General features: G+C 50.1%; 1 protein-coding gene across 10 annotated transcripts in view; it reads left to right on the forward strand.

The window, feature by feature from the left end:
* The first annotated feature begins 2,355 nt into the window (after positions 1-2,355).
* LOC142988168 (muscleblind-like protein 2a) overlaps positions 2,356-25,000 on the forward strand; it is a 51,292-nt gene continuing 28,647 nt past the window's right edge. For 3 of the 10 annotated variants that reach the window (XM_076137215.1, XM_076137222.1, XM_076137218.1), the window contains exons 1-3: positions 2,357-2,637; positions 14,848-15,091; positions 15,200-15,771. In XM_076137215.1, the coding sequence (XP_075993330.1) occupies positions 15,598-15,771 (174 nt within the window). In that variant the 5' untranslated portion in view covers positions 2,357-2,637; positions 14,848-15,091; positions 15,200-15,597. Of the gene's footprint in view, positions 2,638-7,873; positions 8,263-14,847; positions 15,092-15,199; positions 15,772-25,000 lie in introns of those variants that run through there. The other 7 variants (XM_076137219.1, XM_076137221.1, XM_076137225.1 and 4 more) reach the window with 4 other exon arrangements.

Consider the following 25,000-nt stretch of genomic DNA (forward strand, 5'->3'; position numbering starts at 1 on the left):
AGGCCCCCCAAAAAGCTGATCCCTAATTGTGCTCAGCTGGTTAGATGATGTCACCTCCCCCTACAGCACAGAGCCGTGTGTGTGTGTGTGTGTGTGTGTGTGTGTCATGTGATAATTGGAGAAGTTCTTCCACCAAACCAAAGCTCCTTCATGACAGTTCAAACTTAGCAAACATCTTCTTATTCTGAATGTTTGTAATGAACACACACTCTTCATGTGAGGGTGGAGATGTGTATGCTTGTGTTTATGTTCAACCATCTCCAGACTCAAACTGCTGCTGCTTTTGAGTTGAAATGCGGAGGAGAAAAAAACCCGACATGTTTTCCCCCCACGCCTGCATTGTTTCAACCTTAAACTTCATTTAAAGCAAGTAGAATAAAACATTCAAAGTGCTTTTTGCAGTGTGTGTGTGTGTGTGTGTGTGTGTTTGTGTGCATGTTTGTTGATAAGTGTGTGGGCGTTCAGGGACTTTCAGAGAGGTATGCCGGCAGCAGCGTTTTTACAAATGCCTCCTCTGCATTCAGATCAATACTGAGGCCTTGGGGAGGAGCTTGACCTGTGTGAGCATTTTCTCATCATCACTAATGTCTCCAAAACACACTTTTCCTCCACAGCGCTGCTGAGCTGGATGTGTGTGTTGTGTTATTGTGATGTGAAGCTGGTGAGAGAGAGAGAGAGAGAGAGAGAGAGAGAGAGAGAGAGAGAGAGAGAGAGAGAGAGAGAGAGAGAGAGAGAGAGGCTCTGATTCCACTCACTTCAGGGCTGAAATCTCAACAACACCGGCAAAAATACATCTAAATGACATGTTTGGTAAAGTTTAACCCTCTGAAGTCTGGACAGATTTTTCTTTGATGTAATCAAATAAAATTTAACATAAAAGGTTGGAAAATTTAAATATCTAAAGTTAGAATTCTGGGAGGCAAGAAATGACTGAAATGAGAGAGGAAGAGCAAGAGGGAGGGAGAGAGAGGGGGGGTGAGAGAGACGGAGAGAGAAAGAGAGAGAGAGAGAGAATATAGTATATCGTTATCCTTTATAAACATTGGATAGACGACAGAAATCCTCCAGCAGTGTTTTGATGGTGCAGATTTCCAGGCTGATCCCAGATAAATTCTTCCTCTCTGACACAGTAAATATCCACTGTGTTGTTCTTCTTGACAGCCTCGGCTCTTCATCAGACCCCGGTCACGTCCTCGTCCCGACGCCCTGGTTCCAGAGCGGCAGGCCCGGGCCCTGACAGAGCAGAGTGTGATGGCTATGTTCATTGTTGCTGGGCTCAATAGGCAGCACATGGTGTGGGCAGCAGGCAGTGGGGCTACATTTGTGCCTCTCTGCTCATTCCAGGGATATTTGTGACTTGCTCCTTGTTGACTCGTTGTACTCCTTGCTGACAAACAGGTCTTTGTTTGCCACAGACGGTTGAGCGGAGCAGCTGAACACAGAGAGGATCCTCTGCACAGCATCAGGTGGTGGACATGTGATGACTGACTGGCTGTCATCAGGTAAGACAGGGAACATCCTCTGTGTTTATGTTTATTAACCCTGTAGATTCTTCAAATCATTGTTTTCCTAAAGGATTCAGAGAATTTTAATTAAAAACAATCTTTGAATAAATCTTGAAAGAAAAATCTTACAGTGAAATAAAATATCAAGACAGCAAACATGTTTATGAGCAAAGTGTTTAATGATAGTTTGAATTGGAGCTGAAGACCTGATGAGCAGGATTCTGTTCATGTCAGCTGTGATGTCATTCATGATGTCACTGTGAGGCGCCATTCATGTCTCACACCACTGTATTTGGGTAATACAACCCTAACCCTAAGAAATAAAAGTACTCATTTGAAAGAAATGAAATAAGAGAGCCGATGCAGACGCGGGAGCCCTGAGTTCTTGTGTGGGCGTGTTGTTCTTTTGACTGTTTCACTAAATTCTAACGCGAGAGCGCAGATAGAAACTAAAGTAAGTATCTAAACTAACTCCCTGGCGCCATGTTGGTTCTGAACGTGTTCGTGTCTCACTGAGATGACTTAGTGATGTCGGGATGTGACAGCTTGTTGATCAATCAGTGGTCACATCTCTCCCCTCAGGGAGATTCACTGGTGTTTCCTAGGCAACAGGCGCCCCCCTTCTTTACCCTCAGTTTCTCTGGACTGAACCACTTTCACTGTAGGGTGGAAAATCTGTTGTTTATGGTAAAGATTTAGATTTTACTCTTTAGCTGAGGAAAATATATCCACAAACCACGATAAGATGCGATATAGCTGCCATTTAAAGCGGATTCGGGTTTAGTTATACGGTAATAAATGAGTTATTAATGTTTTCACGGTGTTAATAACCCCCCAGTGAATCTCGGTTAACATTTCCTCGAACTGTCAAAATCGCTTGTTGCTTCCTAACGATCCTTAAAGTAGTTAGCGAGCTAGCAGCGCACTCAGCCTCAGCCACAGCTTCAGCTTCAGCTCTGACGCGTTCACACAGCGGAAAGTTTGCTTCGGTAAAGAGAAGGCGAGAGGACGCCGTCGACAGCCACTTTCACCGGCCCCCTCCGAGCCCCGGGTCGTCTCCCCACGCGAACAGCGCCCTCGAGTAGCGGCGGCGGCGCTGGAGTGCAGCTGGATGTGACAGCTCCGCCATCAGGTAAGCGCCAGGTAGCTAGCTTAGCTTAGCGGCTAACAGCCCGGGGCTCCGTAAAGTCTGTCCGTGACGGTGTAGCGTTGAATGTAGCGGCACGCTGAGCGCCACCGGCGGCGGTGAGCGGCGTCTCCGCGCTGTCAGCTTTACTGTGGAAACACTCCCAGCGGGTGTCTGGGTTGCTACGCTAGCTGCTTTAGCTCCTAGTCCCTGTGCTGGTGGCTAATGGAAACAAGTGGAGCTAGCTGTGATTCAGGAGGTCGACGTGTGTTTGCTGCCTTCAGGGCTCCATGAGCGGCCTGTTCACCGGAGCCTCAGGAGCCCACGGGCCGGGGAATCAGCCCGGGATCGATCTGATAATAACTCATTTATTATTGATTTTGTCATCGTGACTGTCAGTCAGCAGGGCCAGTTTATTAATAAAGCTCCATTCAGACAGACAGACGGGCCAATCAGTGTTCACTTACTAAAGGCTGGAAAACAACAAGAGGAAAAGGAAGAAGGGAGAAGATATAACTGAATAAATCCAAAACAAGAGTTACAGTAATGTAATATTAACAAAAACAGTTACAATGCAGCGCATTAACCAATAGATTCTGATATGATTTGATAGAAAACTGCAGCAATCTAAAAGATTTCAGCCTTGTTCAGGTTTCGGTGGGAAAAGTCATGGGAAAATAAATAAACAAACCAAAAAGTGTGTGAAAGTATTGGAATGTTGAAAGCTGTGGTTTTTCCATTCTGATGAGAGCTACAGTGTCAATGTATATGGAATTATAATAATTCAATGGTGGCCTTGGCCATGATGCGTGTCACCATAGTAACACGGTGGTGGGTGATCTGTGGGCTGTGTGTAGCTGTGACTGTGTGGAGGAGATGATGCTCTCAGTGTGCACAGAGGTGGGATCCTCATGGTCTCGGTTGTTCTCCTCTGATCTCTGTTGACATGTCCAAGCTAACACTGCCACATTCATGAGTATATGAACCATAGAGCAGCCTGATCTGGTGTCTGCCGCTCTGTAATCCCTCTGTCTCAGTGAGGGACCGTGGTCCAGGTGCAGTCCTTCACACAGATGACCTCATTTACAGCTTTAAGACGCAGCAATTTGCAGGCGACTCGTCTTCTAACTTTATTCCTGTGTGCTAATGCAGTTGTTTCAGAGTCTCTGCAGCATCAGGTTCACTCCTGCAGTCCACACGGTATATTTAGATTGATTTGGATTCTTCTCTTGTGTTGGCAGCCTGCCTGTGAACCTTTCAGGCCGGTCCTCAGCCGTCACGTAGACCAGGTGTGTGACAGACTTACCAGAATGGGTGTCGAGCGGAAGGAAGCGCAGCTCTGTGCCGCCTGATATTTGATTACAGCTAATAATAGAAAAAGACAGCTGCCTTTCCATTGATCTTTCTTCACTGCCCTATTTCTGAGTCCTGTTTTTCCCATAAAGTTAAAGTGTGTGTGTTTGTTAGTAACACCACAGAACACACACAGCCTTACGTGGAGGCAACAACACAGCCTAATCCACTCATTCTTTGTTTGTTGTAATTACACATCATATCTAAATACGCCTTTTGTGTTGTAAGATGAAGCAGCTTTGGGTGATGGAGGCCTGTAAACCTGGCAGTGTGTGTGTGAGCGAGCTGAGCCGTCTGGGGTCAAACAGGACAGGGATAATGAGAGGGGAGGGGACAGCATGTGGGAAGGAAGTGGCTCGGCCTGTTTGTTCTCCAGGCTTTTGTTTGTTTTCCTGTCGGACAAATCTATTTAGGAGGCAGGCGGGCGGGCTATCTGAGGTCTGCTGGTGGAAATGAGCCAGCAGCAGCAGGCAGGAGCCGGGCTGCTTACACACTTATTGACAGTTATTCACTAATGCACTTATTGGGAAGTGGGTGAGAGATTGATAAGCTTGTGCTTCATTAAACTCTGCTGCTGTTCTGGATCAACCAGGACAGACTGAAGAGGAGGTTTACGGGGATTCATTACTAAAACATCACATTGCAGTTATTTCTTAAAAATATTGCGATGTTGCTTTGATCTGTGCTAAGTTAACCATGTGACTGCTGTGATGAAGGCAGAAACCATAAAGTCAAGTTTAACAACAAATACCTCCATTTTTAAATGAACCAAGGCTTTTCTTTCTAAATGAATACATGACATACATGTAAGAGTGTGAGGAGGTGTTGTGAGTGTGTGTGTCTGGATAGAGCAGAGAAGCTCCTCCCCTCTGGCTCAGGCAGAGCATCCAGACCTGATCTGATAAATGGAATGGCCCTCTTTCACCACCTCATAATTCCACATTGTCATATCCTGATTTAGATTTCTATTAGATTAATTGTGCAGCCTCATTCTGAACCAGTGCAGGAAATCAACAGGAACACACACACTCCTATGTTCCACATCTTTGCTCCATTAAACTGAAATAAGGGTGAGACAATGTAGAGCTGTGCTCTTCCTCCTCTGATCACTCCTGATGTTCATGTTTGTATTCCTCTAAGTGTGTGTGCCTCTAAGATGGCCCTACATGTTGGTCAGAGAGCAAATATCAATCTAGATGAATTCCCGGGCTGTTCAGATGGTTGTGTGTTCAGTTGTGTGCAGTTGCATTGTGGGATTGCTCCTGGCTGCACCTTTAAATCTCTGTGCTCTGTGAACATGAGGTGGCCGAGCATGACAGCTTTCACTGCAGGTGTAAGGTGACACGTCTGCTCATGACAAAGGCTCCACCCCCCCCACGCCGTTGTTATTGCAGAGCCTTGTGATTTCCCTACAGGTGTCCCGATGGACACGGTAAATATAACCCCTCCCCCAATAGACTGTGACCACACTCCCATGAAGGCACTGCTATGATTCTGTGTTTGCACAGCCATGATGATTCTGGCAGTGAAGACGTATGCAGAGGTGGAGTTTAGACGATTGAGCCGCTCTCTGAGGGTCCATGAGGCATTGGATGATCTCAGTAGGAGTCCTGCCATACAGGAAGTACAGTCAGACGTGTAATAGGCCTGAATACATTGATTTACAGTTGCATAATCAATGTGTGGTGTTCCGCTGTAGCTGACCTGCTGAGATGTTGTTCTACATACAAACCAGCTGAGAGGGAATGCAAACTCTGTCATTCTCTTGACCCCTGACCTTTGTGACCTTTGACAGGGAACTTAGAGATGTTTTTACAGGCCCTCCATTGTTCTCCTACATGGTCTCAAAGTGTAGTGACATCATTCATATATGATGTCACTACACTTTGAGACTCATAATGATGTCGTTAACGTTTGTGACATCATTCATAATGATGTCATCCGTGCACGTCTCCCATCTGCCAGTACTATGATGCATAACATAAAAATGTAAATGCCATGAACGGACCCTTGAGCAATGTTTCTGCCCGTTGAAATGTAACACACACACACACAGTAGTATTGATCAGATCATCACCACGTACAGAGTCGTATCGCCCACTGCTGGTTCATTCTTTCACTCATCCTCTGGTGTAAACATGGCATTTTAATCCCATTCTAGTCAAAGTTATTACACTTCTCCTTGTTACACACTTGAACCCTCCATGCCTTCACCTCTAGAACTTGATGAGACATTGTATCATTTAATAGACCATAGATTTGTCTATGGTAGAACAGTAAAGCGCGTTTTACCTCAGTGATGGCTGCCACATCACTCACAGAGAGAGAGAGGGAGAGGGAGAGAGAGAGACGGGGAGAGAGAGAGATGGAGACAGAGAGACGGAGACAGAGGAACAGACCGGACAGCTGTTGTATTGAATCTGGCCTGAAAAACCATCAAGCAGGAGCTCTGACTCATCACTTCTATGACGCTCAGGCTTCATGGCTCATGTGATGCCAACCGGCGTGGCATCAGCTGGGAGAGGGGAGGAGGGGAGGAGGGGAGGCCAGACACAACCAGGCTTTCCAAATTCAGCCAGTCTCGACCTTTTCCCCCCCAAGCAAATTCTGATGCAATAGCAATAACCAAAATGTTCACTACTGAGCAATTTTCCAGTCCAGCAAACGAAGGCATTAGATTGAAATAGAGACTGAAAGGCCGTATGGAGAGGCGGGGAGAACATAAAGGGGAGCGATGAGGAGAAACCAAGAGAGGAAAAAGGGAAGGAGACAGGAGAGAGGGGAGGACAGGGCTGTGTGACTGGTGGGGTTTAGAGGACGCAGGCTGAGGGGAGGGAGGGAGGGAGAGAGAGAGAGAGAGAGGGAGGAGGTGTAGTGCTCTTGTTTCCTGGGGGATGGTGTTAAATGTAATCATAGAACATAGACAAGGACAGAGCCGATTGTCATCACCGGGCCGTGTTGGCACTCTGATCAGCAGGAAGGCTTCTTAGCCGTACTCTGGAGATTTGACCAAATGGAACCATTTTGGGGGGAAATTGCCTCCAAACTGGATCCATCCCTGTGTAGATGTGTGTGTGTGCTTCTCTCCAGGTCATGGACCCTCATGGATCCATGTTGTTGTTTCTTCTACAGCACAAAGATAGAAGTTCTGCCCTTCACAATAAAAGCTCAACATATCTCCAGGATCCACTAATAGAACTGTGTAATGCTCTAATCAGGCTAACATCTCTATTTCTACTATGTGTCGTCATGACGCCCTGCATGTATATCTGCTGAATCTCAGCTACTTTTTGTTATGAGGCAACATTGCACAAACTGCAGACTGATGAGAGAAGGCACCTGAAGGTTACTGTAGGAGGTCAGAGGTGAATATATGAGGATCTTACTACACTTCTATCTTCATGTAGAGGAGCTTTAGAGCGTGTTCATGGATCCGTTCTACAGGTCACAGGTCTACGATGGGCTCGGGAGGTCAAAGCCATATTTAGTCAAAAATGCTACAACCTAGAACTTATGGTGACCTAATGTGTCATGGATCTTTGTACAAATCGTTACATTTAGTAAAATCACTGGGGTGTCACTAACAATGATGACAAATCAGTTTGAACTGGTTCCTGTGTTTTGTTCTTATCCAGCTTGTCAGAATATCAGACAGAAATGTGACAGAGTGACGAGCAGCCGAGGATGAAGGCATGAAATTGGGGAAATACCCTCAAAACTCAGCATGCAGAGGTTGAGACTGTAACAGCAGTTTGTGCCCGTCACTCAGGCCGCTCTGAGCCAATAGGAAGCTGCGGTTCAGAGCAGCCTTCCTTCCATTGGCCCAAACTGGAATGGGGAGGGGCCTTGCCACAGGCTTGTGTGCAGGAAGGGGCTGGCTTTAGGGGGGGTGGCTGGAAGTGTTTGAGCCGGATAGTTAGAGTAGACACTCTTCTGCTTCCTGCCTGCCTCGCTTGCTCGCTCTGCAGCTGAGAGAGAGACACACACAGACACAGAAAGAGAGAGAGAGAGAGAGAGAGAGGTAGAGAGAGACACAGACACACAGAGAGAGAGAGAGAGGTAGGGAGAGAGCGAGAGAGAGAACCCTGTCTAGGCATGGACCTCCGGCTGCAGCACTCGGCAGCTCGTGAGGAATGACAACAGCTCGCATGGTCATTAACTCCAGTCGCTGAGGACGAGGGGAGATCAGCGGCGTTGCCCAGAAGCACCAGTGCCTCCTGCACTCAAGCCAGCAGACAGTCAGAGGCACGCAGCAGACACAGGACGCAGAGGAACAAGGTGGGAGACAGCGACTGTCGGCCGGCGCTCTTTTAAAGATTTTTTTCAGGAGTTTTGCTGCAGTGTGCTGCATACCAGTCCGGGCGGGGAGGGAGGGGACAGAGAGAGTGTTTTATCTGTGTGAGAGGCTAAAAAGCAGGGGAAAGACTGATAGAGCCAATGGGAGGAACGGCACAGGAGCACTGGGAGCTCGCAGCCACGCAGTAAACTGGCCCTGCTGCAGCTCCCAGCCCTGCTGCAGCTCCCAGCCCTGCTGCAGCTCCCAGCCCTGCTGCAGCTCCCAGCCCTGCTGCAGCTCCCAGCCCTGTAATGGACTTTGTGTTTGGGCTCCTGAGGGAGATGCATTATCCCAGCGGCTGACTCGTCCCGTCCTTACTGTCTTTTTGCCACATGGGCTCCATATTCTTCACTCTCTGGAGAAAGGCCGCTCATGTGTTGCTTCCTCACAAAGTTGTTTTCTTTGCAACTTGTGCAAAAATTTCCAAATAATAAGGAGTCGTTCTAGGAAAGGTCCTCTGGTGTTTGGGCACGGTTGATATGTGTGGACACAGACAGCTGATGACCTGATTTAGCCTTTGGACTTAGGGCGTAGTTGACATGTCCCAATCTTTCCATACTGTCCATCTAGATTTAGCTCTGAGCCGGACACCGGGCTCCGTGCTGTCATACATTTGGCTCTGGACCGAGGGGAAGTGGGTGTTCTCTAAAACAGGAGGTCAGTTCAGCCCTTCCTGTTGGGGAAAGAATGGGATCAGTCTCAAATGAGCGCCAAGCCCTTAAATCAGGACCCTGATATGCAGAGCTTCTGTCGCACCGTGTAGATTCTCATGGTAGCTGTATGTAGATGTGGTTTTAGAAGGCTGTGGTGGTTGGAAGGTTTATTAGACTTGTTGTAGTCTGGTCTCTGTGTGGCACCGGGTTGAGTTTGCTGAATCATTCAGCTCCATGTTGTAACTGGAATGCTTCAGGCCATATGCTGGCAATTTGAAAAAAGAATCATGATTTGCAGGAAATTAGCATCTGAAATAGGTTGGTGACATTCTGGAGACATGTCTGTTGACTTTAGCTCAGGTCTTCTGCTGCACAAGGACAGAGGTTGTGTTTACGCTGTGGTGTTAAATATGGTCTTTATCTAACAGCAGGACTCACCTCCAGCTGCTGGCTCTACTGAGCGCTCCTCCTGTCCCAGTCCTATAATTGACTGAGCTCTGGGCTCAGTCGCAGCTCCACAAACAAGATGTTTTATTTTTGCTGAGGCGGCTACAACGAATGCCTGCTTCTCTGTCTACATTTGACTTCTATCATCTGACCTCTTGACCTTGAAATCCTCCTCATAGTAACTGGAATGCTCTTGCTCTATGTATTCTTTTAGCAGATCTGAATGTAAATCAATAATCAATCCAGTGATCAGTTGTGGATGCAGATCCATTCAGCCTGTTTGTCCTTCACTGACTCAGCTCCATCTCAGCTCCATGATGCTGCTAGTTGATGTTTGTAGCTCTGCTAGACACTCGGCTCTGCTTGGAGACACAGAGCTCCTATCTGAAGAGGACTGAGGGACCACCAGATCCTGATCCTACTGATCCAGATGTTTCTAGGCTGCTGTACTGTTCTTATTCTCTGTTACCATCTAGTAGTAACCTACTGCTAACACAGGTTAAGCAGTCTGAATGGTTGTCTATAGCCTAAATGTCTTCATATATGTATTCTGTGTGTTTTGTGTTGTAGATCCACAGATGAAGTTGTCTATTCTTCACTCACTGCTGTGTTCTTGTCCCTAAACACAGACCACACCAGACTATAACATGTGGGTCAGTGCGGCTAAGCTAAGGCTCTTATGATATGGGGCAGGCCTATGTGCTGACGCTGTGAAATGCTTCTTGAGCAACAGTAGCTTAGCCCCGGCACAGCGTCTGCTCAGCTCCCTCGCTCCTCCTCTGGGCTAATGGTGCTTGATGATATTAAACTCAAGGATCTGTAGCTTATGCCAAAGACAATTGCATAAGTATCATATCCTCTATAGGATTAAATAAGAATTGGGCTGCAGGGTATGGCTCCACTCTGATCCCCTCTGAAAGACGGAACAGAGCAGGAAATTGGGCAATTGTATGTTTGCAAGCATGTTGAAGTGATATCGCTGATTAGACAAAATATAATGATGTGCAGGTAAATCACTTCTGAACTCACTTCTGTCTTCTCTTCAGGTCTCTGACCTTTGACCCCGAACCCTCTGTATGTTGTCATGGATCTCTATCCTATAGTAACTTTGACCCTGAACCCTCTGTATGTTGTCATGGATCTCTATCCTATAGTAACTCTGACCTTTGACCCTGAACCCTCTGTATGTTGTCATGGATCTCTATCCTACAGGAACTCTGACCTTTGACCCTGAACCCTCTGTATGTTGTCATGGATCTCTATCCTATAGTAACTCTGACCCTTGACCCTGAACCCTCTGTGTGTTGTCATGGATCTCTATCCTATAGTGCCTTCTCTGGTCAGTGTGCAGCTGGTGTGGTGTGGCCCCAGAGTGTGATGTCCCTGAGAGGATGTAGAGCAGATCTGCATGCAGGGTGTCGTGAGGACAAACAGTAGAAGGACAGAGGGACTCTGCCTGTACTCCAGTTATGGAGTGTATATTCATGAATACTTAGAGAATAGAGGATTCCTGTGGATCCTGTGTGTGTACATGTCTTACTAGTTAATTGCTGTTAAAACAAATAATCTTCTAGTAGTATTCCAGTGAGTAATGAGTGCATGTGTGTGTCGTGCTGAGGGTTTGTTTGAGACGATGTTTTGATCTAAACCGTCCCTGTTAAGCCCAAACACTTTTCCATTAGCCACTGGAAACTGAGTATTTTTCCATTTCCTGTCTGTAAGGAGGCCGGACACACACAGACCACTTGTTCCTCTTGGCCATGCAAATGACCAGCAGAAGCATCATAAAATGCTAATAAATGTAAATGTATTCAGTCAGGTAGCCTGTTAGTGTGCATGTCTGTCATAGACATGGACACATATTTCTAAAAGCCGGTAGGTGCCATAGTAACCAACGTGACGAGGTTCACCACCAATGGAGAGCGGGCGGCTTATCGTCTCTGCTGAACAAACAGGAGCAGCTAAGTGAAACGCATCACATGGCCCCCGGTGCAAAGATAGCAGACTAATGGGTTACATACGTGATATGCAGAGGTCAAGCCAATGACTTTCACTCCAGACGCCCCGGTCCTGCTGACTCTCATTCAATTAAGCAGTCTGACCAAGATAATGCCCTTGCCAGCTGGCCTTAGTAAGCGTCAGTAATCCATAAAGTCTGGTACCGCGGTGCTTCTCTTTACGTGTCCACCCTTCTGATCAGGTCACGCTGCCTGTCCACACTTGGAGCGCTGCAGAGTCTGGGATATGTTGGGCATCCTTGTTAGGATCCCTTGAAAGTCAACATATTGCTGCAGGGCAGGCGTCACTTTATGAGGCCGGTTCTTCATGTAAGGTATACACGGGCAGCTGTGTGTGTGTGTGTGGGTGTGTGTGGGTCCACTGTACCTGCTCACCATCTGTGTTCATACGTTAGCATGAACCCAGCCAAGCATGAGAGGGAGAGAATGTATGGTCAGCTGGTGATTATGTGAGAACAAACCGCAGCAGAGCAGTGGGGTTGTGTGTGTGTGTGTGTGTGTGTGTGTGTGTGTGTGTGTGTGTGTGTGTGTGTGTGTGTGTGTGTGTGTGTGTGTGTGTGTGTGTGTGTGTGTGTGTGTGTGTGTGTGTGTGTGTGTGTGTGTGTGTGTGTGTGTGTGTGTGTGTGTGTGTGTGCATGTAAACGTGCTCTGCCTCTGACCCTGAGTAGTGTTTACCAAAGAGACTCTTATTATGAAGCCGTTTCCTCTGGTTCCTGAAGCTCTAAGGATGGGGGGGCACTTCAGACAGGGGCTTTGGTGTGTTTCAGGAGTGTGAGGAGGCTTAGGGGTGGAGTGTGAGCCAACCTGCTGCCTCAGTGTCATGGGTCAGACACACAGGCATGATTATGACCTCATGCTGCTGCTGAGCCTGAGTCAGCTTCTCTGTCTGTGCCTCCTGCTGTCATGTGACTGTGGTGGTTAATAACATCTACAGCACATCGTTCACTTTGAGAGCATTTAAAGGAGATGAAGACTCAGAAGCTGTAAAGTGTAAAGGAAAAGTGGATTGTAGAAACTAGTTCCCTTTCTCCTGACTCTATCACGTGTTGACTTGTCTCGTTGGTTTGAGTGCAGCTTCCTGCTCAGAGTGAATATCATACGGTGACATCATGGCGTCGTGTTCCTGTCTCACTCTTATCTCTCTTTACACACAATAGGCTGCTTTTGATCTTTGCTTCCTGCCATTTTCTGTGACAAACACTGGAGACCGTTGCCCATTGAGGCCCTGAGAGGTTCACAGACGACCCTGGCTGACCTTTATGAGCCCTTGGGCCCTTGATGAAGCAGTTACAGCGTGGTCACTGGTGCTTTGCTCCTGATACTCTGAGCTCTGTCCCTCACCTTCACACTCAGTGGTTCGGGGTTATTCTGCTGGAAATCCATTTGTTTTGATAGGACTGAAATCAGGGTGCTGTTTTCTGGAGGTGATACCAAACTGTCCTCAGGACCCAGGACCTGTGGGTAGCAGGTAGCTGCTGGCTTCCCCCGGCATCACGGGTCCCTGAGGTCAAGTGAGGGGTCGATCAATCAAAACGTACAAACAGCAAAAGGCTGCAAGACCTTCAGATCCAAAAAGAATGTCCAAGGTCATTATTATGGTTTAATATCTGAAGCATTTCAATCTTTACAGACGGCACAGATCCACCTCAAACCTGCACCGTGTCAGCGCTCTGTGATTCTCCATCTTTCAGTCATTTCACACACATCACTCCCTTATCCCTTCTCACATTTGGACAAAGTAGGTTAACTCGATCACAGACTTCTAAAAATAAGAAGGGATTAATTGTTAAAGGTCAGCGCTGACATGATTCTTACCTGCCGCTCTCTCTCCTGCAGCGATTGGCTCCCTCCCCAGGGAGCCGGTGTGAAATTAAATCCCGCCGTGGAGAGTTGAGCCCGGGCACGGCTGCGATTGGGCGAGGAAGCTTCTCCTCTTATTTCACACGATCAGCACTAAAGTGGGACAATATGATTAGCTCCACAATGGACTGGATTCAGAGGCTCACAGGGCCGTGGGGTGATGCGGAGGGGAAGCGTCTTCTACACCGGCAGGTTGATGTGACCCGATTGTGATTGATTGCCGGCGTGTGTTAGAGGTCAGATGTGCATGATGACGGTGTGAGCAGGAGACGGCTGAAGGTGAGACGGGGTTTACACCTGGATCATGTGTGGATAAGAAGCAAACAGAGTGACAGAGGAGCTAACGCCACAGAGACACTCCTCTGTGCTCCCCCGCCTGCATGCTGCTCCACCTCAGTCAGGCTCAGTCTTCATGGCTTCACCTGATCCACGTCAGACCTCCAGCTGTCTGGGTCTGTTAGGTTGTTATGTTGGAGACTCAACTGCACCTGTAGATGGAATCAGAATCAGATATGGGTCACCTACAGAAGAACACGTATGTAGAGGAAGTAAACATGGCCGCTGGTCTGAATGTGAACTTGACGTGTGGTTAGTATGTTTGAGCTGAGAGGCTGAACAGAAGCATAAAGGTGAGTGAGCGGGTGAGCAGGTCTCAGCTGGCCTGGTTTAGATCTGCTGCTCATGGCCCTGAGGCTCCCCTGATCAGGCTGCAGTGGGGGTCTGGATCAGGTAGGGGGAGGGGAGTAGATGTGTGTTTGTGGATGTGTTCAGTAGTGAAGGGGGATCTGTTTATCTGTGTAGCAGCAGCTGTAGGTTATTTTACAAGTCGTCTCCTCTTCCTCGTGCGGTCTGAGCCCTCTCTCATCACACTGCCTCACAGGTCACCAGGACAGGACAGTACACACAAACAGGTGGGAGGAGTCACACACTCTGCTGCTGACTTCCTGTCTTCCTCACTCCCTCCTGGTCTGTACACACACACACACACACACACACACACACACACACACTCTGCCGTGGTGAGCTGGTGTGTAATCTGGACGGCGTGAGGCGGCGGCGGGCGCAGCAGGACGGCGGGCGGTGTCATCATCACGTCTGGCACCGACACATGCGTCTGCCTCGGCCCCTCTCTGGCTGCTGGACGCCTGCCTGGATTTCTGCTGCGCTGGGCTGTTTTCAGCCGGCCGTGCTGACCTGCTGTGTGTGTGTGTGTGTGTGTGTGTCTGCTCTTATCCTGTCTCATAGCACAGAGTCTGTCTCCATTCAGCTCTTTGTAGGCGATATGCTGGAGCGCCAGAGGGCTTGTGGTCGGGCTCACAATGGCGCCCGGGCAGTGAAGCCCAAGTGGCTTGTGAATAACCTCACCTCGCTGTGACAGAGCAGCGGCCCTCTGGGGCAGAACACACACACATGACACCACATGCATGCACACACGTCTGTGGAAGCCTGTTGGATAAACAGTTGCCCGTCAGATTCATCCCTTTCTCTCACTCTGGACATAACGTGTGTGTGTGTGTGTTTCCTGTCTGTCCTCTCGTCCTCTCTGCAGGTCACAGATGCAAAGTGCCTTGTGAGACAGCGGCCCTGATTGAAGATCGCCGGGCGTTCCTTCCCTCAGCCGTGGTGACAGCGCCGCTCCGCTCCAAACACCCTGACTCCTGGGTTTCTGGGTCGCCCGGCCTCAGTGTAGAACACCGCCCCCCCCCTCCCTCCCTCCCTCCCTCCCTCCCTCCCTCCCTCCAAGAAGCCGGTCCGCTCCATCGCTGGGCGACGTGCCGAAGCTCACACAGCAGGTACAGCGGACATTTGAAGAAGAGCAAGCGTTGGTATTTGTGTTGTTGTCCTGTGCCATCACACCTCAGAATAGCTCTAATGCAGCTCCCTGACTTCCCCCCGCACAGGTATCATCAGTCAGAGAGGACGGTTTGGGGACGTGGAGGCAGCAGAGCGTGACTCTGAGCATGCTCCCTCTGCCTCGGCCGCCGCTCGCACGCAACACTCACTGATTGATGAACAACACGCTCTTTGACTGACAAACTCCAGGACAGCGGCGCTCTCAGTCCCATGCTGGGGTCACCGGGGCTCAGCCAGTCCATTACCGCCGCTCCGCTCCGCTCAAGGACAAACCTCCTCCACTGAGCCCAGGCAGCTCCACTTTAGCTCCATGCTCCATCACATTTAGCTGCTGTGTCATTTTATATTTTGCTGGAACATCTTCTGAGACGCCCTCAGAGGCCCCGCCCCCCCCCACCCTCCCCCTCTCTCAGACCCAGTGGCTCCGCCGCACGCCGCCGCCGACATGGCTCTGAACATCGCCTCCATACGGGACACAAAATGGCTGACCCTGGAAGTGTGCCGGCAGTTTCAGAGAGGGACTTGCTCACGCAGCGACGAGGAGTGCAAATTTGCCCACCCGCCCAAAAGCTGCCAGGTGGAGAACGGGAGAGTCATCGCCTGCTTTGACTCTTTAAAGGTGAGACACACGCTCACACTAAGCTGCACTCTGATTGGTCCCTGCACAGGCAGGACACCGTATCAAGCTCATAGGAATGATTAGGATTCCTCTCTCCATTCCAGTCTGAGCTGAGGAGGAGGGTGGAGGCTGTCTGTTCAGATTAGTGTGTGTGTGTGTGTGTGTGTGTGTGTGTGTGTGTGTGTGTGTGTGTGTGTGTGTGTGTGTGTGTGTGTGTGTGTGTGTGTGTGTGTGTGTGTGTGTGTGTGTGTGTGTGTGTGTGTGTGTGTGTGTGTGTGGTCAGCAGACCAGGCTGACCTATGAAGCTAAAGGTCACAGAGGTCTGCTGTCATGTTCACTGTCACCACAGGTGTGTGTGCGTGTGTGTGTGTGTGTGTGTGTGTGTGTGTGTGTGATATGCCTCGTCCCTCTAGCGTTACTGTGACTCGTCCATCATCTGAACTTGTTGGCAAACATCTGATCGCCCTCAGTTATTCCAGGGCTTCTATTCCGGGGTGTGCGTCAGCTGTCACACACACGCACACACAACTAACAAACAACAACATAAGCAGCCGGAGTGTGTTGTCATGTTGGCTGTGCTGAGCTCAGAGGAGCTGTGGTGAAGCGTCTGCAGCCCAGCCTCTGCTTCCTGTGGCCTGATGGCTCTGTACCTGGACCTGAAGCTCCCATGAGCCTCTCAGCCGCTCCAGTGTGTGTGTGACTGCACACAGGCCTCCTTCTGCACCCCCGGGCAGGGAGACACACAGCAGCAGGGACAGAGACAAAGAGACACACTAACTGGAGTCTGGGCTTTGTTTGTTAATGTGCATCACTTCTGTGCATAAAGGGGAGAAACATAGGGTCACTGATACCAGAGGGCCACATAGAGACCAGAGAGGACTGATATGAGGAACAGGATATGTTTAGGGTGCTGACACACTGATGGACATGTCGGACAGATTTCTTCTTCTGTGTTTTGTATGAATGTGGCCGTACGCTTGTAAACCATAACCTGGACCTCACTGATGTCCTTAGGAAGGCTTCCTTCAACTTCTCTTTAGATAAAGTTGTTATTGTGATAAAGTGAATCAAAAGCTCTCTGGCCCCTCTACACTCTGTGAAGTAGTAGAAGAAGAAGGAGAGAGCTAATTGATCTGAGTGAATACAACAAGGTAACAGGTGATGAATGCCATGGCAACCAGCGAGTGAGTGTCATGTGAGGTGAGGTGATGAAGTGGTGACTGTCCTCTTCTTTAGAGCGTCTCCTCTCCTCTCCTCTCCTCTCCTCTCCTCTCCTCTCCTCTCCTGTCCTCTCTGCTGCTCACAGGTCTGTAGCTCTGTGAGGTGTGTAACAGCAGCCCTCCGTGTGTCTGCTGCTCATGTATGTATGTGTTGGAGGCTGTGTAAGGAGCTTGGCTCAGACTCGCTCCACGTTAAGCCCGGCTGACTTATTGCTCGGTGGTCGGCCACGGTGCGACGCTCCTTCCCAGCTGCCGGACGGCGTGAGACCCCGTGACGCTTTAATGAGCGAGCGGCAGAACAGCTGACCCCGTTCCAGATCGATCCGTGTTGCGCCACATGAGAAGCGGCCTGACATTCATCCCTCGTCCATTACCGGATTCTGCCGCTCCTCAAAAACTCTGAGCCGTCATCCCTGACAGAGGAGAGAGTCGGACCGCAGCGCTCGGCTCGGGAATGTCACAGCACTTCCTGCGTCCCCACTGATACTTCCTGCTGCACTCAGGGTGTTCTGCTCTGGACCCTGACAGAGGGGCGAGGCTCTGCTCTGTGTGGACATGCTGGACTCCAGACTGAACACACTTATCAGATTCACCTTTGACCCAGTTTAGTCATTCTAAAACCTCACATCAGTGTCATCAGTGATCAATCAGAGCTGTAGCAGTGTAAGAGTGAAGACCATCAGCTGCCCGCCTCATGCAGCTCTATGTTGAGATGTAGAGCATACAGAGCGTCTGCTCCGGTTGGCCCCTCCCCCCTCTGAGCGTGCGGCCCAGTGACAGAAGGAGAATACAGGATTCTCTGTGCTTTAAACTCCGGCTCGCCCCCGCTCTCACAGACTCTCCTCGTGACGGCTCACAGAGAATGAAGTCTTTCTTGTGCATTAGGAAATGTGTCTCGCTCCACGCCGGGCCGGTTTCCACCCCATTACGCCCGTATCATCTTCCCGGGTCTTCTCATCTGATAGGTTACGGTGCCGGGGCCGGGCGCCGCCCAGGCGTGACTTGGCCCGCCATCACAGGGGCGCTCTTCATGAACATGTGAGAGGTAAGAGTCACTCTGCTGGGCCGGTAAGCAGAGCTCAGCTCCCCGGGCCCCAGTCTGACTGATCTGCTCGCTGTTCTTCAGACTGATGGTAGAAACACTTAAGTGAACCGTGAAGCCTGTGACCGCTCCTTCCTGTTCAGGTTTCCTTTCTGCTCTGGCAGCACGTCTCCACACTCGGTTTGAAGTTTGACCAGTGTGTGAAGTAACCAGGGGCAACATGGATGCTATCTTCTTCATGTTTGGCCCAACAAACTGCAGTAAGACTCCTTCCTGTCCCTGCTGGCTCCTGCTCTCTCTGCCTTTCTCCCTGGAACCTCCAGCTCCTGCAGCTCCCTGAGGGCCTCACCAAGAACATCTCTGACATGGCACACACTGCTTTTATCTCTGTCCATCTACATCATCTTCACTGTGGAAGGTTCAGCGCTATGACTCAAACACTGTAATGTATAAGGGGAGGAGCTTAGCAAAGGCCGACGTATAAGGGGAGGAGCTTGGTAAAGGCAGACGTATGAGGGGAGGAGCTTAGTAAGGGGCAGACGTATGAGGGGAGGAGCTTGGTAAAGGCAGACGTATGAGGGGAGGAGCTTAGTAAAGGCAGACGTATGAGAGGAGGAGCTTAGTAAAGGCAGACGTATGAGAGGAGGAGCTTAGTAAAGGCAGACGTATGAGGGGAGGAGCTTAGTAAAGGCAGACGTATGAGGGGAGGAGCTTAGTAAAGGCAGACGTATGAGGGGAGGAGCTTAGTAAAGGCAGACGTATGAGGGGAGGGGCTCAGGTGAAGCTCTAGCAGACGTGTAGATGGAATCTAGTCGCTGTGCAAACCATGAGGCAACATTTCAATGCACACATGGTAAATATGTAAAGAGGCAGAAACAACATGAGTGACTCAACACAGACATGTTCTCTATCACGTGTGTGTGTGTGTGACCAGCACATGCAGCGCTACATTTCCTCCAGCGTCTCCGCTGATACTTCCCACTCAGACCCATTTGCGTAAAGCCCTTTTCATACTTGTTGTGCTGTTGCCACGGAAACGCTGACGTGGTGAGAGGGGGAAGCGGGGGGGGCGGGGGCAGCGACAAGGACAGAAACAGGCGAGTGCATCTGTACGAGCTCTGCAACGTCAATGCAATCACAGCAGTCATGTGATGATGTCACCCTGGCTGCGCCCCTGACAGGAGGCTTTGTTGACGTCTGTCTGCTGCTCTGTTAGCTGCTCTGCCTGCTCGCTCTCCTCAGTGCTGATGTGTCACCGTCTGGGTGCAGAGCGCGTGCCTCCCCCCTCTGCCGTAAACACACACTTTGGCCTCCTGATTGCTTGTAATTGCAAACATATGACCAAGGTGACACCAGGGCCTGGAACGGAGGATCTATGTTCAATCAGGACAGACTGAGGCAGCTGGGACACAAAGAAGCTGTGTGTGTCTGCAGGAGAAACACAGGCCTTATGATGGGCCAGTGGAGTGACAGAGCCCACCCCCCTCCTCCTCCATGATGGTCTGGGAGGTGAGGGGAAGTCAGGCCCGTCCACCACGACCACGTTCCCTCAAAGTGGCGGCTGTCAGAAGGAAAGTGTTGAAGCGGGAGAAACAATAGAAGGTACTTTGAGGTGCGGGAGTGTTTTCTCATTTGTATCACACACTCAGCCCACCCCCGACCCCCCGGGGGGTAAAGTGCCCTGGATTCCCTCGCCTGGTAAGAATGTCTTAATCCAGACGCTGCCTCAGAAGAGTGTTCAAGTGTGTTTGGGGTCTGAAGGGAAGGAGGAAGGAGTCAACAAGTGATCTGAGTCGGTCCACACTGTGGACACCTGTTAGGAACTCTGGCTGTTGTTGTTGTTGTTGTTGTTGTTGCTGTTGGCTGAATCGGTGGAACTACATGGAATGATGTCAGAGGTCAGTGTGTTGGAGTGTTTGGAGACCCATCAGGCCAGGCAGGGGGGAGGAGCAGGATTCTTTAACCCAATAATACCAGGGCTTGTTATCTGGATCCAGTGGGAAAGAGGCGGTGACCTTGAGTTGATCTGCTCCGCTGTGCTTTAATGTTCAGCACACATCTATCAGCTATGTTCATCCTCTTCCTGATGATGTTACAGTTCAGTCAGACGGGGGGCCTTATTGCCTGAGCTTATTTCCCACACATGAACTCTCCTGCTGTAGGTCAGAAGAGGAGCTGTAACTTCTCCTCCATGTTTCTGGATCTTCATGAAGCTTCAGTGAACATGAACTTTGCCACTGGCCTCATCCCCCCCCCCTCGTTTTAAAAGATGGGCCCGGCTGCATTCCTCAGCCTAATCCCCTCCAACGGGGCCACACCCTGGGCGGAGCAAACATGTGGAGGGGAATGCGTGCGGCGCAGCAGGAGTCGCCGCTCCCTCGGGGTCACGCTCAGACACAAAGAGGCGCTGACTCCAGCCTCGACCCGGGGCTGCGGTCCGGCCCGCCTGCTTTGGCGAACCCCTCAGAGACCCCCGCCGCTGCCGCCCCCTTGGCCGGGCCTCACGGTGTGCAGACACATGCGTGCCAGGCCCTCGCCGAATCACGCCGGAATTCATGTGATTTCAGCCCCACAACCTCAGAGAAGAGAGGAAGACACGAGTTAGAGCAGAGACAAGTCCCATGATCCAGATTCACTTAAGTTGATTTGAGCAGCAGCGCCTCCGACCTGCTGACACGCTGACCTCTCTCTCACTCTCTCTCACTCTCTCTCTTTCTCTCTCTTACTCTCTCTCTTCTCTCACTCTCACTCTCTCTCTCTCTCTTTCTCTCACTCTCACTCTCTCTCACTCTCTGTCTCTCTGTCTGTCTCTCTCTGTCTCTTTCTCTCTCTTACTCTCTCTCTCTTTCTCTCTTTCTCTCTTTCTCTCACTCTCACTCTCTCTCTCTCTCTCTCTCACTCTGTCTGTCTGTCTGTCTCTCTCCCTCTCTCTCACTCTCTGTCTCTTTCTCTCTCTGTTTCTCACTCTCTCTCTCTCACTCTTTTTCTCTCTGTCTCTCTCTCTCTCTCTCCGTCACTCTCTCACTCTCTGTCTCTTTCTCTCTCTGTCTCTCTCACTCTCTGTCTCTCTCTCTCTCTCACTCTCTTTCTCTCTGTCTCTCTCTCTCTCTCTCTGTCACTCTCTCACTCTGTCTCTTTCTCTCTCTCTCACTCTCTCTCTCTCTCTCTCTCTCTCACTCTCTCTCCCTCTGATGTCGGTGCGTGGACGATGGATCAAGCGTCACATGACCCTGGCTCAGTGTCATCATGTGATTGGTCTTTGGGGGACAGAGGTACTCCATTGTGTAACGGAGAGATCTTTGATTATCGGTGTTTGTTAGATTGATTGAGTTGATGCTGTAGCTACATGTTGGCATAGCAACGGGCTTACTGCAGTGATTAGTTTGTAGATTTCCTAGTTTTGTATTTAAGTTGAATGAATTTTACAAATCTAATGATTATCTAGGACATACCTCAGGAGGTCACTGTGTGTGTGTGTGTGTGTGTGTGTGTGTGTGTGTGTGTGTTCCTGTGTGAGTTGTGTCACTGTGTAGATGTTTGTAGGTCTTTAAATGGACGCGGCATGGATCCATAAGAGTCCAGAGACCTACAGACATCTACACAATGACACAACTCACACAGGAACACACACAGAGTTCAGAGGTCATTTTCCCTTGTATTTGGTTGATGTCAGCGTATTTGATGTTTTAACACGCAGGCTTTGATTGATCTGAACATTTATCTCTCACATACAAAGCTTCTCCTGTCACTCATGTCGGATTGAAGAGTAGGTGTTCATCAACAGTCGGCCATCTGCTGTACCAACCAGTCTCACCTGGGCTCAGTCCACCCACTACCTCTGAGTCACCCCCCCCCCCCTCTCTGTCCTCTCTCCCTCCCTCTCTCTCTCTCTCTCTCTCCCTCCCTCTCCCTCTGCCTCTCTCTCTCCCTCCCTCTGCCTATCTCTCCCTCCCTCTCTCTCTCTCTCTCTCTCCCTCTCTCTCCCTCCCTCTCTCTCCCTCTGCCTCTCTCTCCCTCCCTCTCTCTCTCTCTCTCTCTCTCTCTCCCTCCCTCTCCCTCTGCCTATCTCTCCCTCCCTCTCTCTCTCTCTCTCTCTCCCTCTCTCTCCCTCCCTCTCTCTCCCTCTGCCTCTCTCTCCCTCCCTCTCTCTCTCTCTCTCTCTCTCTCTCCCTCCCTCTCCCTCTGCCTCTCTCCCTCCCTCTCCTTCCCTCTCCCTCTGCCTCTCTCCCTCCCTCTCCTTCCCTCTCTCTCTCTCTCTCTCTCTCTCTCTCTCTCTCTCTCTCTCTCTCTCCCTCCCTCTCCCTCTCCCTCTGCCTCTCTCCCTCTCCCTCTCCCTCCCTCTCTGCCTCCCTCTCTCTCTCTCTCTCCTGCCCACAGTGCTGATGAAGGACTGGCTCCTCTGCATTAGTCTGTCTGTGTGAATAATAGCTGGTTGCCACGGTGCTGCAGCGCCTGTGCGGTCCACACGTTGGCTGCTCTGTAAGCCAGCTGGACTCAAACCTCCTCAGCTTCACTGCAGCAGTGTGTTTGCTGCAGTGAAGTTGAAGCAGATCTGTGTGGAGCCTGAGACTCTCTCTCTCTCTGTGAGCTCGACCTTTAGTATCAGACTCATTAAATATTGATGCCATCTTTCATCACCGCTCATCACAAACAGACTCAGATCCTTCTCATCTCACTTCTACCTCTCTCTCTCTCTCTCTCTCTCTCACTTCTCTCCTTCACTCCGTCTGATCGTACTCAGTTCATTGAGATAACACTGTGATTATACTGCTTAATCTATGGAAACGTGTGATCATTCAATCCTGAGCCAGAGAGCAGCAGCTTCTCTGCTTCATCCACTCCACAGACAGTTTAACATAGAGACGAGAGAAGGTTAGAGAACAACAACAGCTCCAATGTGACCATGGTTCAGGTGAGAGCCTGATGGTAGTCCTGTTTAACATGTAATATGTCACAGCAGCATGAACACACTGCTGCTCCACTGTATGGCCTCTTCACTGCAGCATCTGGTGTTTAACTCAATCAGCCCAGGCTTGTTTCTGTTCTCCTCTGATTACAACATGGACAAACGTATAGAGACATATAGCCTGAGATGCTCCACACACACACACACACACACACACACACACACACACACAGGCCCAGCAGTGTCCCGGGGGCCGGCCTTTCTAATGAGACAGAGCTCTTGTTAATTGGCTCCACCTAATGAGGCGCTGCAGTCATCAGGGGCTCTGGTCCTCTCTCTCTGTGGTGAACGCGTCCTCGCCTGGAATCTCACTCCGCTGTGACACGCATCGGTAACCAGATTGTGTAGTTGCACGTGTGTATGTTGGCGTCTCAGTACGGGGATCAGTCAGTGTGTATGAGGTCGAGGTGAAGTTGATTCAGTTTGTGCTGTAAAGAAGAGATTGGCTTTGTTTTGTGTAAATGTGTTAGAGGGACAATAGAGTCTGACCCTCTGTGAACTCTCCTGTTCCTAGAGAGGTTCAAGGAAGAGATCAACTGTCTGTTGTGCTGCAGGAACATCTCAGAGGCAGAACACAACCTGCTCTCCATCTTTCCATCCTACAGCCTCACTGTAGACACGAGGAGGAGCCGATCACACTCAGACGCTCAGTGCTTCATGTGAGGATAGAAGAATGTAAAGGTGACTGTAGAGCTTTGACTCAGCTCAGAGACACCATGTTTAATAAACCAGGCACTAACATCTCCAAACTGCTGTGTGGATCAGAGAGAGAGAGTGTGTGTGTGTGTGTGTGTGTGTGTGTGTGTGTGTGTGTGTGTGTGTGTGTGTGTGTGTGTGTGTGTGTGTGTGTGTGTGTGTGTGTGTGTGTGTGTGTGTGTGTGTGTGTGTGTGTGTGTGTGTGTGTGTGTGTGTGTGTGTGTGTGTGTGTGTGTGTGTGTGTGTGTGTGTGTGTGTGTGTGTCTGTGTCTGTGTGTGTGTGTGAGAGAGGGAGATCTGGATTGTTTAGCGGCTAAATGTGGACTAAAGGGGAGAGTTTGACCTTTGACCCGGAAAATTTCCTAAACTGCATTCTCGCCTTGTTGGAGGTATTAATTGCATTGTGCCTCTCCCTCTTTCCCTCTGTCCCTCGTCCACCCAGGGTGGCCAGGCTGTAAAGGTCACCTTCAGGTCACAGCAGCATATCTGTGCATGTGCCTGTGAGTGTGTGTGTGTGTGTGTGTGTGTGTGTGTGTGTGTGTGTATGCATACTGCGCCCATGTGTGCATGCCTGTGTGTGTGTGTGTGTGTGTGTGTGTGGACGAGGGGGGGCAGGCAAAGTTCATGGAGGAAAGTGAGACGAGCACTTTCCCCCCCAGCAGCTGCCTGCCTCAGTGACCTGCAGCGACAGGTGGAGACACTAATTGGCAGCGCTCACTGTCACAGAGTCGGGCGACGTCATGGTGAGAGAAGAAATCAGGGGAGAGAGCAGGATGAGAGAGGAGAGAGAGTGGGATCAGCGGGGGCCATGAATTGGCACTGTGCTGGCTGCTGCACGCCATTACAGCAGCCAGGTGACCTGAGCCACGGGTCTGAGGGTGTGTGTGTGGCTCACACACATGCAGGGGATGGGAGGGGCTCAGATCTGTTGGTGTTTAAGTTGGCTCTTATATTGTAAAATTGTTGTTTGAAATATAATTTTTAGGCCATAAACCACCATTCAGACCAGATCTGGATCTGTAGGGCCTGGACCTGGAGGTCAGTAGGACCTGGACCTGGAGGTCAGTAGGACCTGGACCTGGGGGTCAGCAGGACCTGGATCTGGGGTTCTGTAGAACCTGGATCTGGGGGTCAGTAGGACCTGGATCTGGAGGTCAGTAGGACCTGGATCTGGGGGTCAGTAGGACCTGGATCTGGGGGTCTGTAGGACCTTGATCTGGGGGTCTGTAGGACCTGGATCTGGGGGTCAGTAGGACCTGGATCTGGGGTTGAGTAGGACCTGGATCTGGGGGTCAGTAGGACCTG

Source organism: Genypterus blacodes, unplaced genomic scaffold (assembly GCF_046128005.1).
Source record: "Genypterus blacodes isolate CSIRO-AG114 ecotype Tasmania unplaced genomic scaffold, CSIRO-AGI_Gbla_v1 ptg000300l_1, whole genome shotgun sequence".
Lineage (NCBI taxonomy): Eukaryota > Metazoa > Chordata > Actinopteri > Ophidiiformes > Ophidiidae > Genypterus > Genypterus blacodes.